We start from the raw sequence: 20,047 nt of genomic DNA on the forward strand, positions 1-20,047 counted from the left end.
CATAGTCTAAGTGTGAGAAGGTTTTAGATATAGTAAGTATTATGTTGATGTGAACGTGTGTCTGTCATACTAGCCATTCTCGTTTTTCACTTCACAGCTCGTATCTGAGGGCAGACACTTGTGAAGAGAGAGGGGGGGAGCAAATGTCCAGTATGACATGTATATATGTGTTATTCGGGTCAGCTGCATGTGATAGTGTTTTTAGGATTTGTTTAGGTCTAGGATGTGTATATGTGTGTGTTTTTATAAATGGGCTTAAAACTCAACTGCCTCTAACTGACGGTGAGGGGAATTGAGGGAAATAAGGCATGCTGGAAAACAGAAACCACCCCCCAGTAGCTCCTAGTCAGTATAGATGATGCAAGTATGAGGGAAAAACCCATCTTTTTGGCCAGACACGAAAGCCCTCTTAAATGGTGAGTTAGAAGCCTAAAGTGGAACTACTTTCCACTAAAAACTATAAAAAGAAGAATGGTTGTCACAATGTCCAGGGCAAGGTGACCGCGTGTAGCAAATCCTGAAGGCAGTAGGAAACCACTACCCTGAGGAAAAAAAGAAAAAAAAAAAAAAACCTATCCCTTAGAACCTCATTTTCTAACCTGATCTACACCCTGAAATAACCCACTAGCCACTGGGACTGTGTGTGTGCAAGGCATAAGGCAAGAAGGCAACTGGCTAGGAGGACAGGCGAGAAGGACCAACTGAAGAAAGGAAGTCAAGAGGAAAGGAGGAAATCGACCCGGAAAAATTTCAGGTCCAAAAAAAAAAGGAATAAGGGTGGCAAAGCCACATGAAGATATCGAAGAAAAAGGTCGTAAACACTTGACCACAAAAAAAGAGAGAAGAAGAAAGAAGGAATAAGGGTGGCGAAGCCACAAGGAAGCCAGTGACCAGTTGGAGGCCAATATCAGAAATTGTCCAACCGAAAAGAAGCACTAGCCAGAAGCCCAAATGCACACAGTTCCCCCACATCAAAATAAAGTAGTTAGTTTTTGAACCTTAGAGCCTTAGGAACATCCACCCCAAACACTACAACCCAATAGCCCCGTTAAAAGCCTTAAAGACCTTCAGGAGCTGCGCATGAGATCTAAGTCTGAAGCATCTGTGGTTCAGCATTGAGAGAAAAACAGTCCTAACATCCCTGGTGAGGAATGAGTGACTGAGTGAATCTAGTGTTTGGCCAAGAGTTGGGTTATCTTGACGAGCGAATATACTGATTTGGAAGGAAAAGGGGAGTGGCGGAAGTTCAAGGCTACCTAAGGCAGGATTGTACCTGATCCCAAGGGGAGGGATGGTTGAAAATATAGCCCGTTCAGTTTTTTAAAAGTTTTTTTTATGTGTTCATGTGTGTGCGTCGATTATTTGTTTTTCTTTGCGTCCAAGTCTAGAGTCTTGTGTCTAGTTTAGGTAGGGTCGGCCAGGGGGAGTAACCAGGCTAGAATCGACTTATTTCTTTTTGTTTGTTCTTCACGCTTGAGGACAAGCATGTGGTAAGTGTGAGCAGTTTGATAAGTCGTATTCTAAGACTTGGTTACTGGTCAGTATGTCTTGATTTACATGTATTATCCGCAAAGAAGTTGCTTAAGTATGTAGGATAAAAGGGTCCAAGTCAGTAGGAGACAGTTCGGATAACTCAGGTGAAAAGAGCGCTAGAAGGGTGTAATACTGACCAGGATGCATGCCAGAGAGAAGGCTCGAGATAGAGTAGAAGGATTGCAAGGATGATCAACCATAAACAAGGGGCAAAAGAGTCATTTCACGAAGGAAATCTACCCTAAAAGCAAGGGCGAGCCTCCCAATAAAAGAAGCCACTTTGAGAGAGAGAAGGAGTTTGGCCACTACACTTAGTTAGAATTTTCTCTCGGAAGATCAGTTCCTTCAGCATTGTCCACATTCTTCTCGTTCCTCGCCACAGCCATGGTCACCTGAAGCTCTAGACGTCCACTGGAGAGTTATCATCCACTGTTCCAGCCAGTTCATCTCGTAGTAGTAGCAGTTTCATTGCCCGGATTGGCAAAAATAATCTTTAATCGCTTTCTTAGTTTAATCTTTACTTGCTTTCTTCGTTGGATTTGTTGCAAACTTAAATCTTGTTATCTTTTGAAGTATTTTTTTGTTAAGATCCAAACGTTTTCTTTAGTAATGAAGTTTGTTTTACGCATCTCTTTTTGGTTTGAATCTGCTTCATTTTGCCTAGGTAAGTTAGATCTAGTTATCGCGTTTATCTTCTGAGTGTTTAAGCATGTCTTTGTTTGAGTAGGCTAGATCTGGGTTTGTCAACTGGAATTTCAAGTTTCTTCATTTCGGTTTAAGGTTTCGTGCATGAGTTTTTCATTCTGCATTACTGTTGCCACCTTGCATGTTAGTCAGTAGGAGTAATCTGGAATTATTAGCTGTTAATCTTCGAGTTTAAGTTTTTAATTTATGATCTTACGTTTGAAGCTGTAAATCTGAGTTCATCCATGGAGCTTGTATTCATCCAATTTCTGTGCATACTTGTTGAAGAAGAAAACATCACAATCCACTTTTTCTAGGATCACTTTTACTTTTTTGTTACTTTTTGCTTTTGTCCTTTACTTTTTAGTTTGTACCCTCCAGTCATGTCAGAGTAGCCACCCAACCACCACATATTCTCTGTTATTCCTATTACCTTAACTGTTTTACTATCCACATGTCTCTGAGACACCTTGTCCCCTATTCTCACGTACACAACTACATGTCGATCAATTTCCACCACTCAGTAGAGTACCACTTTTAATTTCTGTCTAGGAGAGTCTCAACCCAAGCGTGGTAGCTAACCAAAACCTTCCAGACTATCACTACAAATGATCCTAAACGTGTCCATCTCTGTGGGATTCGACCCTTACCTCCATCCACTATACTAGCCAGTAGAGTGGGTTGAGAAATTTTATTGATACCAGGTTCCGGTTGTTGTGCCAACGACTCAGCTAGGTTGGGATTTTCATCCAGATCAGTTGGATACATCCTTATTTTAACAAAACACTGAAAACCTGCACTTTCATAAATAATTTCAGGATAAAATTTCTAAATCTTTTAAAGCAATGGATACAGCAGTTTCCGTTGGAAGTGCTGCAATAAGCGTTGCAGCCATAGTAGCTACTACAAGCTGTGGTATCATGTAGTTTGTCATTTTTCCTAATTAACTTTACGAGAGCATCTCCAAGGGGATAAGGTATATAAAAGGTAAATACCTTTTCCATTGGAGAATGATTTTTAAAGAAAAAAGACATATATGATAATTATAAGACTCTACCTCTCTATTTACCTCTCCCCTTTAAGATGCTCTGGATGTGTCAATCTCTTTGTGAATTCATATGCAATATTTCTTGCTAGTATTATAATTTGAGGCTCCTTATCTCTAAGTTCTATGTATGAATGTGTCATTTAATAATTGAGTTATTTTGGAATGTTTCTAGATTTTGTAATTTAACTTTTGTACGTTGTATTATTTTTCAAACACTTAATTGGAATTATATTCGATACAATGTAGTGTGATATATTTGTAGTAATTCCGAAGGGTGTAAGTGACAATGAACTTTTCAATACTTTACGAGGTTTCTTGAGTTTTTCAGTTTAGCCATTTAAGTCTCACTGCGCATAAAATTCCCAATTCCTTTTCTCAAACAATCAAATATTCCCTCCGTCCCACGATAGAAGTTTTATTTAGTTTAGGCATGAGTTAAAGAAATATAATAAAAGTGCATTGAATATAGTGGAATGTGGATCCCATATATATACTTCCTCCGTTCCAAGATAAACGAAGCACTTCTTTTGAGCATGAAATTTAAGGAATTTTGATATTAAAAATTTAAAGTAGAGAGAGTAAAGTATGGGATAGAAAAAAAATAGAGAAATAAAGAGAAAATAAAGTAGATAGAAAATAAAGAGAAATGGGTTTTTTTCTAAGAGCATTAGCAATGGTTGGGCCCTCCCACAGAGTCCCTTTTTATTATTATTTCCACATCATCATTTTTGAAAGGGCTTATCTTTCCGCAATGGAAGGACCCTCCTATAGGGCCCTTCCATTTCCATTTCATTTCCACATCATCATTATTTTATTTTAATTTTGTAGCACTTCTATATTTAATATGTTATCAAATTAAATAAATCTAAATGCAAAAACATATTAATACGTAAATCCTCGTTGTATTGCAAGATTGGAAATAGAATACAACGAGATGAAAAAAACCCTACATTTAAAAAAAAGAAAATAACAAACAAAAATACACAAAAAAACACCTAGAAATGATCATCGATGAAAAATACAGATACGAGTCAAGCGTCATCGTCGTCGTCGGAATGCAAACCCAACTATTTCTTCATCCTACTGATAGTTTAGTTTTCCAGATGTCCGTCTTCACACGATCATCCGGTTCTTCTCGATATAGCTTGTAGAACTTATGCAGCTGAGCGTAGCCGGCAATTCTGACACCACCCACCCTCCTGGTCCCCACCGGTCAACTTGGAGGCGCTCCCTAAGACTTCCTCTTCCCCTTCGCCGCTTTCACTCCCATTGGGCGCCGAGCAATAGGGTGAACTACCTCAACCGACTCTGTGAAGTCGGTTGGCACCGGACCGTTGCTGCTCAAACTCTGGGATCCAACAAGCCTCATCCTCCCCGAGCCTGGTGCCACTGCTGCCTCAATTCCCGCCCGAAATTTGATTTGATCCTTCAGTTTCAGGTAGGCTTCCCAATGTTGGAACCCGACGCTGCTAACGGTACTCGTGAATTGGGCTTGTGACAAATCACGCACATCTTCGTAGCTCATATTGTTCGTCATCATTCGGAAGTTGTTCTCGTATATGCCATGAAACATACCGATGTGAAACATTACACACTCAAAATGCTTGCGAAGCTCCAGCGCCTTGTGAGACGGTGCCCCGTCAAGCTTCACTCCATCCTGATTGTATCGTTGCACGATGCGGGTCCAGAAGCCAATCTTCCGTTGGTTGTTACCTACAATCGGATCCTCGCCGATATCGACCCAACACCTCGCCAGAGCAAGCATGTTAGCTGGAGTATAAAATGTTCACGATCTCCTACCCTTTGGAGCATTCGCCGACGGCTCTGCGACCTTCCCCTTAGCTTTCGCCTTCTCCTTCCCCTTCCCCTTCTCCTTCTCTTTTGGAGGTCATGGGTGCATTTCATCCACTTCATACTCTTCTGTGCTGAAGCTCGGATCTGTGACTGAAATAGTTGTAGATCCGTGAGTACTGGGGGTAGAAGTCACCATCTCTTACCGGTTGATAAGGCTCGTTTCATGCATAGTTTTAACGGTGATTTATATACTGATTTATCACATAAATATGCTCTAGAGGGGCGCCAATGTTCCGATTCGATTTAGCTGAAGGGGTCAATCGGTGTGGTAGAGGTGTTAATCTTGGTGGACATAGGCAGTTTGCAAGATTTATTACACCCACGGATCTTTTAGAAGTTACAATTGCCACTCAAGGCAGTTCATCCGTTTAGAGTGTATGTGGGGAATGGCAAGTCAATTCTATGCTCTTTCATCAGTGTTCAGACGGGATTGGTCGTCCAAGGCCATAAGTTTTAAGTTGGCCTCCACATTTTACCTATACATGGCCCGGATGTGATATTGGGAATGGCATGGCTACACCCCCTTCACCGCGTGACTAGCGACTACAACGCTGGCACCATTGAATTTGCTTTGATCCTCTCCTTGAAGGGCAGCGCGGATTTGTTTGAGATTGTGCCAGTCCCCGCAGCGGATGAACCGTCTCCTGAGGATCTGTCTTTTTCGTAGGACCTCCCACTAGAAGTCCTGGCGGCCTTGATGGCTTACAGTGCTGTTTTTCGAGTTCCCTCTAGAATGCCACTCACCCAACCATTCGATCATCGGAATCATTTGATGCCAGGATCAAAGCCAGTGAATGTTCGCCCTCACCGGTATCCTTACTTTCAGAAGAACGAGATTGCGCGCTAGGTGCATGAAATGCTGGACACGGGCATCATTAGGCCAAGCCAGAGCCATTTCTCGTCCCCGGTTGTGCTTATCCGAAAGAAGAATGGGTCGTTCTGCTTTTGCATCAACTACCACGCTACCCGACCAATTTCCAATCCCTACAACCGACGAATTTTTTGATGAGTTGGGGATGACCACGTGGATGATGTGTTCATGACAACTTTCCGCACACATGATGGACATTTTGAATTTTTGGTGATGTCGTTTGGCTTCACGAACGCCCCATCGACGTTTCAGGTGGCCATGAATGATATTTTACGACCTCTACTCAGAAAGTCAGTGATCGTTTCCTTCGATAATATTTTGATTTAAAGCCCGACGATCGACGATCACGGTCGCCACCTTGTGGAGGTTTTATCTATCCTGCGATCTCAACATTTCTTTATTAAATTGTCGAAATGTTCTTTTCTTTGCTCAACAGTTGATTATTTTGGACATTTCATCACAGAAGGCAAATTAAAAACAGACCCGGGGAAGATCGAGGTGACGGTGGTATGGCTGGTCCGTCGACAGACAAGACGCTGAGTGGGTTGTTGGGCCTCACGGGGTATTACAGACGCTTCATAGTGGATACGCGATGATTGTTGCCCCCTTACAGATCTCTTAAGAAGGACTCCTGTTGTTGGTCACCCGACGCGGACAAAAATTTTGCGGCTTTGACGACGACAATGACAACAACCCCCGTTTTGTGCTTACTGGACTTTGCGAAAACGTTTTTCATGGAAACGGTGTTGTGGCGATACTTTTGCAGGACAATCACCCTCTTACTTACCATAAAGAACTATATGCGATGGTGGAGGCAGTCCAAAAGTGGAGAAAGTATTTGTTGGGACGAGAGTTTGTGATTCGCAGTGATCAATGGAGCCGGAAGGAATTACTGCAACAAGTGATTCAGACCCCGTATCAACAGTTGTACGCCCGAAAATTGATGGGATATAAGTTTCGAATCGAGTATAAGACGGGGGGCATCAAAATAGGGTGGCCGACGCTTTATCACGCCGTGATGTTGATGTCGAGGACCCAGTTCCAGAATCGGCAATGACAGAACTTATACCAAGATGTTGTCAGAACTGACTGAGTTGTGCAAAAAATCAGCCCTGAAGACGTTCACTATTCACAATGGGTTAGTGTATCACGACAGGCGGATCTTTGTGGCAGCGGAATATCGAGTCCCTATCCGAATTGTGCCGCCAGTCTGCCACAACAATCGGAATACGAAGGTCATGGAATTAACCACCATAAACCACAAAATTAACACAATGGAGGTTACAAGAACATGAAAGGCCAAAGGACTTAGCCACATGAAAGGCCAAAAGCCTCTTATATTAACACGTTTTCAACAAAGTGCACTTTACAACCGCTTACCAACCTCAATCCGATGGCCAAATGGAGGTTTGTGACAGAGGGCTTGAGTAGTATTTGAGATTGTTTGTGGTAGACTGGCGGCACAATGGTCAAATTTTCTCCTTTGGGAAGAGTTAGCCCATAATTGTTTTCATCATGAGGGTCTCGGCACGTTGCCGTTTCATGAACTGTACGAAAAAGATTCCCCTCCCCTTTAATATCAACTCCGCCTGCCGCAGATTACCCTCTTAACGTGGCAGCCATCGTTCTTCAATGGTGACCTTATTGTGGCATTATGCTGAATTTGGAGCGAGCCCAGCAACGCATGCGTAGTTCTGTGAACAAGCACATGTGCCACGTTGAGTTCGCCGTAGGCGATCGCGTGCTGCTTAAATTGCAGCCGGCAACATTCGGTGGCGTGTCCTCTGTCAACAAAATTCGGTGGGCCATTCGAAGTGGTGGAGAGAATTGGTCCGGTGGCTTATAGGCTATAGTTGCCGGAAGGGAGTCGAATACATGATGTTTTTTACGTCAGCCTTGTAAAGCCTTTTGTTGACAGTAGGATCAGCGAGGTGGCTGAGTTTCCGACGTTCTTTGCTAGAGAAAGTCAGTGGCGCGAGAAGTTTTGAAGGATGGGGTGACAGTGACCGAGGGTCTACTGTATTGGGACGATGACGACGGTGCGCATCCGACATGGGAACCGATGGAAGTGATACAACGCCGTTTTCCACACTTAATCCTTGGGGACAAGGATGTGCTTAACGAGGATGGAGTTGATACGAGTAAAATCTCTACAACTCAGCCGGAGCCAACACCAACGCCGTCTGCGGAGTCAGCAACAGCGGAGCCGGAGCAGTTAGTGTTCGACGCCAGCAGCTCACACGGAGTAGGAGTAGAAGTAGAAGGAAAGGCGAAGAGCACAAGGCCGAAGAAAGCGGCGAAGAAGCCGGATAAGTAAGTATGGATACTACGTCTCCTACTAGACGACTTATTAGTTAGTTTAAGTTTATTTAATTATTGAATGTTATTTTGTTTTGGGCCGAACTTATTTTACCTTTTGGGTCGAGCGAAATCATAAGCTCATTTTTCAGGTTTTCTTTGTTGATTCTTTCCTAAATAGTAGGTCGAATAAACCCTAGCGGCCTTATTATAAAGAGGAAGATAGCGTTATTTTACGATCATTGAATGAAATAACCTACTTTTCCATTGTTTGCATATTTTTCTTTCTTGTCAAACTAAAGTACACGGCGTGATCGACAGGGAGAGCCCGCGACTGCCTTTGGTTTATCTCGGCGACGACCCACTCGGCGTCTCCTAACTGTTGAGGGAGGAATTCTCTTAACAGAGAGCGACATATTCAAGACGGTTTCTCTATAACTCGGTGGAGTCATTCCCAAAATTCCCCACAAAAAGCTTTTGTCTGATTTTGCTCAACCAAGCGATGCAAGTTTGATCGCAAACAATGATCAAATTTTTAACAAGAGACCAAAAAAATTACTCCCTCCGTCCACAGAAAGTAGAGCAATTGGTGTATGACACGGGTTTTAATGTAGAATTGGTAAAGTAAGATAGAAGGGAAAAAATGTAAGAGAGAAGGAGAAAAGGTAAGTGAGAAGTAGTGTTAATGGTTATTATTTGTTGAAAACTTTCCATAAATGAATGTGCTTTATTTTTTGTCGACGGGGCCAAAAATGGTAAATGTGGTCTATATTATTTTTGGACGGAGGGAGTATTTTTTTTACTTCCACCTTTCGAAGGCAAAATGTGTCTCAACCGTGTGAAAACTGATAAGAGACTTATACTTTTATTTAATTGCGGAATTGAGTTGATAATATTTATATTATTATTTAGCTGTATTTTATCATCTATTATCATAAATGTTAGGATTTTCATTTGATTTATTTTTCATAGTTGTTGCGATTTGTTTTGATTTGTTTTATTTATTTGACTTCTTTTCGTACACCTACATATTAGAAATATGAGTAGTGATATAGGGCAAGTACACCTTAAATATATAACTACAGAACAAATTTCAACCACAAGATTAAGAAATCAATGGCTGAAATTCTGCTTAGGATTTCAAATTTGATCCAGAAAATTACTTCACTATAAACAAGAATTGGTTCACTATAAGTAGGTGGGGGTAAAATAGTCATTTAACAAATAAAGCTGGGTAAAACATGAATTTCTCTCATTTGGATAATTTTTCTTCAGCCCTTCATTTCTTCTACTCAAATTCTCCATCGATTATCCACCGATTCTCCCCTTCCGCTCGAATTCTTCATCGATTCTCTACCGGTTCTCCTCTTCTACTCGAATTCTCCACCAATTCTCACTCATAAACATTGATTCACTCTGTCGTCGCTTCCATTGGTTGCTCATTTCGTTGTCGCCTTGGATTCAACATACCTATTGCCTTCAATTCATAAACGTAAGTTCTTTGACTTGTTTATTTGAGGAATGATTCATTTAACCGATTTTCATTGCATTTCACTTTAACGATGGAGTCATATTATGCTTATAGTGATGTAGTCAGTTAACAATGGAGTCGCATTATGCCTATTCATTTCAGTTTACAATGAACTAGAATGTAGAAACATAAGTGTACTGTCTTGACAATTAACTCTACATAGAGTCATGTTATGATTATAGTGAACTAAACTATTGTGCTCATAGTGATTGTACAGTTTTGGTCTTACACTCACTATCTTGGCCTTTGAGTTAAGTAAATTATGGTTATAGTGATGAATATGTTGTTTATTGTGATGTATATGCAATTTATCATGAAGTATACGATGCTTATAGTGAAGTATTCTACGGTTAGATTGAAGTGTTTGTGATCCATGCTTATAGTGCACTATTTTTTCATCTTAATGAAGTAAAATGTGCTTAGAGTGAAGTATTCCATGCTTAAAGTGAAGTGTTTGTGATTCGTGCTTATAGTGATATGTTATATCATTTTAGTGAAGTAAAATATGCTTAGAGTGATGTATTCCATGGTCAGAGTGAAGTGTTTGTGATGCATGTTATTAGTGATCTGTTTTATCACTTTAGTGAAGTAAAATGTGCTTAGAGTGAAGTGTTTGTGATGCATGCTTATAGTGTACTATTTTATAAAGTAAAATGTGTTTAGAGTGAAGTGTTTGTGATGCATGCTTATAGTGTACTATTTTATGAAGTAAAATGTGCTTAGAGTGAAGTATTCCATGCATATAGTGAAGTGTTTGTGATTCATTCTTATAGTGCACTATTTTATCATTTCAGTGAAGTAAATGTGCTTATAGTGAATTATTTCATTGTTAGAGTGAAGTGTTTGTGATGCATGTTATTAGTGATCTGTTTTATCACTTTGGTGAAGTAAAATGTGCTTAGAGTGAAGTATTCCATGGTTAGAGTGAAGTGTTTGTGATGCATGCTTACGTGCACTATTTTATCATCTCAGTGAGGTAAATGTGCTTAGAGTGAAATATTCCATGCATAGGGTGAAGTGTTTGTGATCCATTCTTATATTGCACTATTTTTTTCATTTCAGTGAAGTAAAATGTGCTTAGAGTGAAGTATTCTATGTTTAAAGTGATGTGTTTGTAATCCATGCTTATAGTACACTATTTTATCAATTCAGTGACGTAAAATGTGCTTAGAGTGAAGTATTTCATTGTTATAGTGAAGTGTTTGTCATGCATGTTATTAGTGATCTGTTTTATCACTTTGATGAAGTAAAATGTGCTTAGAGTAAAGTATTCCATGGTTAGAGTGAAGTATTTGTGATGCATGCTTATAATGCACTATTTTATCATTTTAGTGAAGTAAAATATGCTTAGAGTGAAGTATTCCATGCTTATAGTGAAGTATTCCATGCATAGAGTGAAGTGTTTGTGATCCATTCTTATAGTGCACTGTTTTTTCATTTCAGTGAAGTAAAATGTGCTTAGAGTGAAGTATTCTATGCTTAGAGTGAAGTGTTTGTGATCCATGCTTATAGTGTATAGAGCTTCAAGTGAACTAATAAATGCAAAGAGTGAAGTGTTTTACCTTTGTAGTGAATATATAATGCATGTCTTATAGTGTTTTGTCTTTTCTGAATTCAGTGAAGTGTATAGACCTTAGAGTGAAGTATATGATGATTGTTACTATGGTGAGCGGGAACAAGATTGAAAATGTATTGCCTAAAGAAAGCAGCAAGGAAATACTCCAAAGGTTAAGAGCAAAGTATTGCAGCGCATTAATGTTGTCGGAAATAAACCATGAGTCACTGAATAACTTGGCAACAACATCAAAGCATTATGAAGAATGTAGCAACAACATGGAGATAGATGTGGAAAAATGATTGTAAACTTCAAGCGTTCATGACCATTTGTATGAAACTGATATAGTCCATAGTATGTGTCATTTAGTTCAATATAAAGCTCATCCGTTTCAGTTAAATTCAATATTATGTTGACTATTAATTTACTTCACTGCAGAGCATATTTGCTTCACTATAGAGCAGTTTTATATCACTGTACACAAGAGTTATTGCACTATATAGTATGTCAACTTCATTGTAAGTATATGCTCACAATAAATAAACAAAAACATGTAATTGGAATAAAAATCACTCAAAATTGTACTAAAAATGAGTGATTCGCCTTCTCATTCCCCTTTTTGCAATTCCTCGAATCATGGCGTCCAATCTCATGACAGTTTCCACATTTTCGACCTGGTTTCATTGATAACTTCATTGCTAACTCCTTCTTCAATTTCTTCCTACTTCCACTTCCCTTGTGAGCCATAGAAGTTCGAAACTTGTGAGCCATATTAAAATCACTAAAAGGCATATAGAGTATACTTCAATTTATGCTCATATACTTCACTATATGAACAATATGCTTCACTGAAATGAAAAAACAGTACACTATAAAGCATGCTCAATATACATCACTATAAGCATATACTAAGTTCACTACATGCTGAATATACTTCACTGAAATGAATAAAACAGTACACTATAAGGCATGCTCAATATACTTCACTGTAAGCATATATATTGTAGTTCACTGAATGCTCAATATACTTCACTGAATGAAAAAATAATACACTATAAGCATGCATAAATATACATGTTGGAAATAGTGTAGCCTTTACACGGGCAACTCTTGCTATTACAAAAGAACCAAAAACTAGAAGGTAAATAAAACAAAAGAAATACAATAAGAGAACAAGATGCAAACTATTGTCTTCTTCAAGTCGAGTCGAGGTAACCCTCTCTCCGCAAGACGAGATACGCCCCGGCTAGTGCTCACGGATTGGCGCAACGTCCCCAAAGATGAAACGACTTTCCTCCTACCGAGTTGAAGCACCTCAAACTCGTAGGCTCCGGCGAACTTGAATTGGAGGCGAGAACCGAGCAATGTAGTGCTCCTAAGATGCGAACTAGAATGCTTGAGCTTAGAGAGAAGAGAGAATGATTGTTGGTGTGTTCTCATCTCTCAAATCCACACCTATTTATAGGATAGGAGTGGCCACACGAGAGGTCTCGGCATTAAGGCACCTCATAACCATATTGGAGGTTACATCATATGAAAGGCCAAGAGACTTGGAAAATGAAAAGCTTAAAGCTTTCCAAATTTCCTCACGTTTTTCTTACAATCCCCCACATTGGTTAGAGCGCTGCAAGCTCAAACCAACACCAGACACAAATGCATATATGCAGACTCTTTGCTCAGTTCTCGAGAAACGATATTGTCTTTGGAAAGGTAACTTGTGGTTTTGAACCTTCCATAGCCAACACTATCGGACATACCGGCGGGCTAGTGGACGCGATGCCTTGAACTATTCTTCCTTGGTGTATGCCTAGTCAATAGCATCAACACAATATTGTCTCAACTCCATCAGTTCTCACATTTGTGTCCGTTTCGGCCGTGGAACACCTCTTTGGAATTCGTAAGTGACTCACACACACGAAGCGGCCCCACTTCTCACTTACATAGGTGATTCTTTCATGAGTATCCTGCCATACTGCATGTCCTTGAGATTTCATGAATCATTAAAAGTCAAAAGACTTAGCCTCTTACCACGTGCAGGTTACAACACTCAATGCTTTCTAAAGAATGGGCGAAGATAAATATCTTCTGAGTGTTACAACTAGATTTGTATAGCTTTGTTTCCCATTGAACCAATCCCATGGGATCTCCAATCGTATGGTTGGGTTACCACTATACTCATCTTTTAAGATGTGGTTTTCAGTCCCATTCCTTTTAGCAATTTATGCATTTGATCATGGTTTAAACCTTTTGTTAATGGATCTGCTATGTTATCTACCGACTTAACATAGTCAACTGCGATAACACCACTTGTGATCAACTGCCTTACGGTATTATGTCGTCGATGAATGTGTCGAAACTTACTATTATAGAAGCCACTGTGTGCTCTACCTATAGCTGCTTTACTATCACAGTGTATCACTACTGTGGGTACTGTGGGCACTGGCTTCTTCCAACATGGAATACATTCTAGGAAATTTCTGAGCCACTCGGCTTCTTCCCCTGCTTTATCCAAAGCGATAAACTCATATTCCATGGTGGAACGAGCAATACATGTCTGTTTCGTTGACTTCCACGAAACAGCACCACCCCCCACAGTGAACACATACCCACTCGTCGAAAATGAGTCTTTTGAATCAGAGATCCAATTTGCGTCACAGTACCCTTCAAGTACTTGGGGATATCTTGTGTAGTGCAATCCAAAGTCAATAGTATACTTCAAGTATCTCAAAATTCTGCACAGAGCTTTCCAATGTTCCTTGCTTGGATTGCTCGTGAATCGACTTAACTTGTTCACCGTACAAGCAAGATCTGGTCTAGTACAGTTTGTGATAAACATCAAACTTCCTATAACCTTTGCATACTCTTCTTGAGCAACAGGCTCACCCACATTCTTGCTTAGATGGACATTGAGCTCCAAAGGAGTCTTTGCTGGCTTACAATCAAACGAGTTGAATTTCTTAAGCATTTTCTCAACATAATGAGATTGCGTTAAGGCAATTCCCTCATTAGTCCTCAAAATTTTGATTCTGAGAATCACATCAGCTAGACCCATATCTTTCATATCGAAATTTCTTTTCAACATGTTTTTTGTCTCGTTAATAATGGCACTATTGCTGCCCATTATCAACATATCATCAACATAAAGACACACAATAACAAACCCGTTATCTGTGTTCTTAATGTAAACACACTTATCACACTCGTTGATAGTGAATCCATTTGTCAACATCACATTGTCAAACTTCAAGTGCCATTGCAACGGCACTTACTTCAATCCATAAAGAGACTTTACCAATTTGCATACCTTGCGTTCTTGCCCGGGCACAACAAACCCTTCAGGTTGCTCCATGTATATCTCTTCTTCCAAATCACCATTCAGAAACGCAGTTTTCACATCCATTTGGTGAATCTCAAGATTGTGCAACGCAGCAATCGCAAGAAGCACCCGGATGGAAGCTATTCTCGTAACAGGTGAGTAAGTATCAAAGAAGTCATGCCCTTCTTTCTGCTTGAAGCCTTTCACCACTAGGCGAGCTTTGTACTTATCTATAGTACCATAGGGTTTATATTTCTTTTTCAGAATCCACTTGCATCCTAAGGCCTTGCAGCCTTCCGGCAAGTCTACTAACACCCATGTGTTATTTAGCATAATGGATTCCATTTCACTGTTGATAGCTTCTAGCCACCACACTGCGTCTGGGCCAGACAATGCTTCTGATAGTGACTTTGGTTCACCATCCAACATAAAAGTTATGAAGTCTGGACCAAAAGTCTTAGCAACTCTAACTCTTTTACCACGTCTTGGTTCTACATCCTGGGGACTTGTCCTCGTCACTTTTGGAGAATTAGAACTAGTGGTTTCATCCATCGTTCTTTCACTAGAATGATCATCTTGCTTCTTGCAAGGAAACACATTCTCAAAGAATACAGCATTCCTTGACTCAATTACTGTTCCTTCAGCTACATCAGGTATAGCTGACTTATGAACTAAGAAGCGACATGCGCTACTGTTCAATGCATATCCAATAAAGATACAATCGACTGTTTTAGGGCCAATTGCAACTTGTTTTGGAGGCGGCACTTGTACCTTTGCTAAACACCCCCACACTATGAGGTATGTATATGAAGGTTTCTTTCCCTTCCACAATTCATAAGGAGTCACATCCCTATTTTTGAGTGGAATCTTATTTAAGATGTAATTTGCGGTTAGCAAAGCTTCCCCCCACATGTTCTGGGGTAAACCTGAATTAATCAACAGAGCATTCATCATCTCTTTCAGTGTTCGATTTTTGCGTTCAGCAACACCATTCGACTGAGGAGAATATGGAGCCGTGGTTTGGTGAATTATACCACTTGCATGACATAATTCTGCAAACGGCGCCACATATTCACCACCTCTATCACTTCGAACACACTTAATTCGACAATTAAGTTGATTTTCGGCTTCATTTTTGAAGTCTTTAAACGCTTCAATTGCCTCATCTTTACTTCTTAAAAGTAAATATAACAGTACCTTGTGCAATCATCAATGAATGTGATGAAATACTTTTTACCACCTCTAGTTTGCACAAATTTTAAATCACATATATCTGTATGGATCAACTCTAGAGGTTTGGTGCTCCGTTCTACCGAGTGGAACGGCAGCTTGGTCATTTTTGCTTCAACACAAACTTCACATTTCTTTTGTGAATTAAAATCATCAACTTTTAGTAAATCAAGATTTACTAATCTTTTTATAGCATTTAGATTCACATGTCCTAATCTACAATGCCATAAATCGGCGCACTCAAGCAAGTAAGACGAAGAAGCATTCTTATTATCATTCACTTGATTCGGTACACGGCCAGTGGCCATTACATTAAGTTTGAACAAGCCATTGGAAAGATAACCTTTTCCAAGGAAAGTACCAAACTTGGATAACATAAACTTGTCAGAATCAAACACTAGCTTAAAGCCATGACTAACAAGCAAACTACCAGAAATAAGATTTTTGCGGATGTCTGGGACATGCAGCACATCCTTCAGCTTCAACTCACGACCAGATGTCATTAAGAGCTTCACTTCTCCCATCCCAACGACTTTAGACGAGTCTTGGTTTCCCATGTGGAGCTTCGTCCCTTCTACTTGCTTGTAGGTCGAAAATTGGCTACGATCAGAGCACACATGCACAGTAGCTCCGGTGTCAACAAACCAAGCCTTCGGATTGTCAACATGGTTCACTTCAGAAACCACAGCAGCCAAGTCATCATCGTTGAAGTCTCTCTCGACCATGTTAGCACTCTTCTTGAATTTCATCCTTTTAGGCTTTCGGCAGTCCTTCGCCATATGGCCCGGCTTGTCACAGTTGAAGCAATTGCCTTCAAACTTTCGGACAGCAGCTACCTTCCCCTTGCCCTTGCCATTTTCCCTTGGGCGGGGACGCTTGGAAGATCCTCCCTTCTCCATCAGATTTGTCTTGGCATGTTCAGGCCCTCCTGACTTCTGATGGTACCGCCTATTATCCTTTTCTACACGAAGACGGACAATCAGGTCTTCTGGCTTCATCTCCTTTCTCTTGTGCTTTAGATAGTTCTTGAAATCTGTCCAGCACGGAGGAAGCTTCTCGATCATTGATGCAACAACAAACTGGTCTGGCAAGGCCATCCCCTCAGCGTGGACATCATGGATAATGATTTGCAATTCTTCAGCTTGCTCTACCACAGAGCGAGAGTCCACCATCATGTAGTCCAGAAATTTTGCGACTACAAATTTCTTTGTACCGGCATCCTCGACGCGATACTTCTTGTCAAGAGCCTCCCACAAAGCTTTGGAGGTCTTAGCCCCGGCAAAGATGGAATAGAGACTATCCCCCAAGCCGTTCAAGATGTAGTTCTTGCACAAGAAATCTCCTTGATGCCAAACATCATAGGCAGCCCGGACATTAAAGTCCGTCTCCTCCTCCGGTACAGTTGGAGCATCCTCCTTGAGGAAATTAGCAACACCCAACGTAGTTAGGTAAAACAGCATCTTTTGTTGCCAACGCTTGAAATCCAAGCCCTTGAATTTTTCAGGCTTGTCAGCTTGAGCCATGACCCTTGAGGTCGAAACAGGTGCCATCGTTGAGGTGTTAGCGGATGCAGAAGACGATCCAATGTTGTTGTTTCCGTTCCCTCCAACTTCGGTCGACATGATTTCGGCAAGAGTACACTATCTCGTCTTGCGATTGTTGGAAATAGTGTAGCCTTTACACGGGCAACTCTTGCTATTACAAAAGAACCAAAAACTAGAAGGTAAATAAAACAAAAGAAATACAATAAGAGAACAAGATGCAAACTATTGTCTTCTTCAAGTCGAGTCGAGGTAACCCTCTCTCCGCAAGACGAGATACGCCCCGGCTAGTGCTCACGGATTGGCGCAATGTCCCCAAAGATGAAACGACTTTCCTCCTACCGAGTTGAAGCACCTCAAACTCGTAGGCTCCGGCGAACTTGAATTGGAGGCGAGAACCGAGCAATGTAGTGCTCCTAAGATGCGAACTAGAATGCTTGAGCTTAGAGAGAAGAGAGAATGATTGTTGGTGTGTTCTCATCTCTCAAATCCACACCTATTTATAGGATAGGAGTGGCCACACGAGAGGTCTCGGCATTAAGGCACCTCATAACCATATTGGAGGTTACATCATATGAAAGGCCAAGAGACTTGGAAAATGAAAAGCTTAAAGCTTTCCAAATTTCCTCACGTTTTTCTTACAATACATCACTATAAACATATACTAGTTCACTAAATGTGCAATATACATCACTATATGCTCAATGTTCTTCACTGAAATGAAAAAAAAAAGTACATAAGGCATGCTCAATACACTTTACTGTAAGCGTATTGTAGTTCACTAAATGCTCAATATACTTCACTGTGAGTTCACTATATGCACAATATACTTCACTAAAATGAAAAACAGTAAACTAAACAATATTATTTACTGAAATATCAAATATCAGTATAAACATCATATTTACTTCACTACAAACAATATTTACTTCACTATAAAGTATATTTAATTCAAGTAGAGCATATTTACTCACTATAAAGCATATTTACTACACTACAACGCATATTGAGCATATTTACTTCACTGTTAATCACATATACTTCACTCTAACGTCTTTTCACAACATACACAATCTAATCATTCTGAGCAACAACACTTAATTGATAATTACCTTTAGATTTAGTTTCTCCTTCCTCTCAAGATGAATCAGAATCGAAATAATCTTTCGACGAATGTATCGGAATTGGATCCATGTGATAAGGAATCCAGACGTCGCGATATGACCGGGAAGCGATGTCGCGATCAAACATGTACGAATTTGGCTGAACTTAGTTCAGAAATCTCACAACACAATTCCGTTGAATATGTGAACAAATTTGGTTGAGATTGGAAGAAATCAACGCTTGAATTTGGAAGAAATCGGCGCTTGAATTTGGAAGAAATCTACGCTTGAATTTTGGAAGAAATCGCACTTTGAATTTGGGAGAAATCACGTTGGGTTTGAGATATTGAATTCATGTTGATATACTAATTCCAAAAATGCCCTTGGGCTATTATTTTTAACAAAAAATCTGGAAATTTGTTTAACCTACGAGATTAAATTGGAGTAACAAGATGTGTGGCTTAGATTTATTCTCTAGTTATACACTTAAAATTAGTTAGACCTTGATCATTCCTCTTAAAAATATATGGGAAATATATGATCAGAATGAAGAATGGGAAAATAAAAGATTTATTCTCTTCAGGTGTGAAACGTCTTCCGTAGAACTTCAACTAGAATTTTGTTTCTTTTTTCCTAAAAGTTCACGTCACCCTCTCTTTTCAACACATATATTACCTTGTTGGGAATTAATCTCATATTAAATCCTATAAAAATATCACAAAATGAGAAAGAAGACAACAATAATGTGAAAGAGAACTTAAAAAATAGTCTCATTTGGGACAATGCAGATCTTATGCGCAATTGGTAATGTAAAAGACTAAAAGAGAAAAGGTAGGTGACGTAATAGAGAAAGAGAAAGAGAAAGAGAGAGAGAAAAAGTCATCTGCAAGTTTCCATGAATGAGACTAATTTCCATGGATATATCAAAATGTGAAAATTAAGGCTATTTTGCTTGGACAAATAAAGTATTAAATTAAAAGCACGATCTAGTACTCCTTCCGTCCGTCATTAATCGTCACAATTTTCATTTTGTCCGTCCGTGATTAATCCTATTTGCTTTTTACTACTTTTAATAATGGACTCACATTCCATTAAATTTATCCCACCCACATTATAATATAATACTAATACTATGAAAACTATAGGACATACCATCCATTAACTTTTTCTATCCACTTTCTATTACATTTCGTAATACCCGAGTCATATTAAGGCCTCTTATTTGCGGACAAAAGCAGTATATTGAATTAAATTTCTTTTATCCAATTCTAAAATGACATATCAAACTTCTGTTATAAGATAACATAAAGTATTGGCCTCTTATTGGCTGACAAAGGCAGTATATTGTACTCCCTCCGTTCCATAATAAATATCATATTTGGGGATTGGCACTGGATTTTAGAAGGTGTTATTTTGTGTGTTAAGTGGAAAGAGAAAATAATATATTTATATTAATGTGAGGGAACTTTTTCCAAAAAAAAAA

The 20,047-nt window shown here is 39.7% G+C and overlaps 1 protein-coding gene across 1 annotated transcript; it reads right to left on the bottom strand.

Annotated features, from left to right (window-relative positions):
- Positions 1-4,496: 4,496 nt before the first annotated feature.
- LOC125206148 (glutathione S-transferase T3-like) lies at positions 4,497-5,030 on the bottom strand. The gene has a single exon (XM_048105441.1). The coding sequence runs from the start codon at positions 5,028-5,030 to the stop codon at positions 4,497-4,499; it is 534 nt and encodes a 177-aa protein (XP_047961398.1).
- Positions 5,031-20,047: the final 15,017 nt, after the last annotated feature.

This window comes from Salvia hispanica, chromosome 6 (genome assembly GCF_029641045.1).
Source record: "Salvia hispanica isolate PSC_SH4W2 chromosome 6, Shi_PSC_v1, whole genome shotgun sequence".
Lineage (NCBI taxonomy): Eukaryota > Viridiplantae > Streptophyta > Magnoliopsida > Lamiales > Lamiaceae > Salvia > Salvia hispanica.

What these genes read in the sequence shown, in the direction of transcription:
- LOC125206148 (XM_048105441.1), bottom strand. Translation starts at nt 5,030, where the DNA reads ATGCTTGCTCTGGCGAGGTGTTGGGTCGATATCGGCGAGGATCCGATT.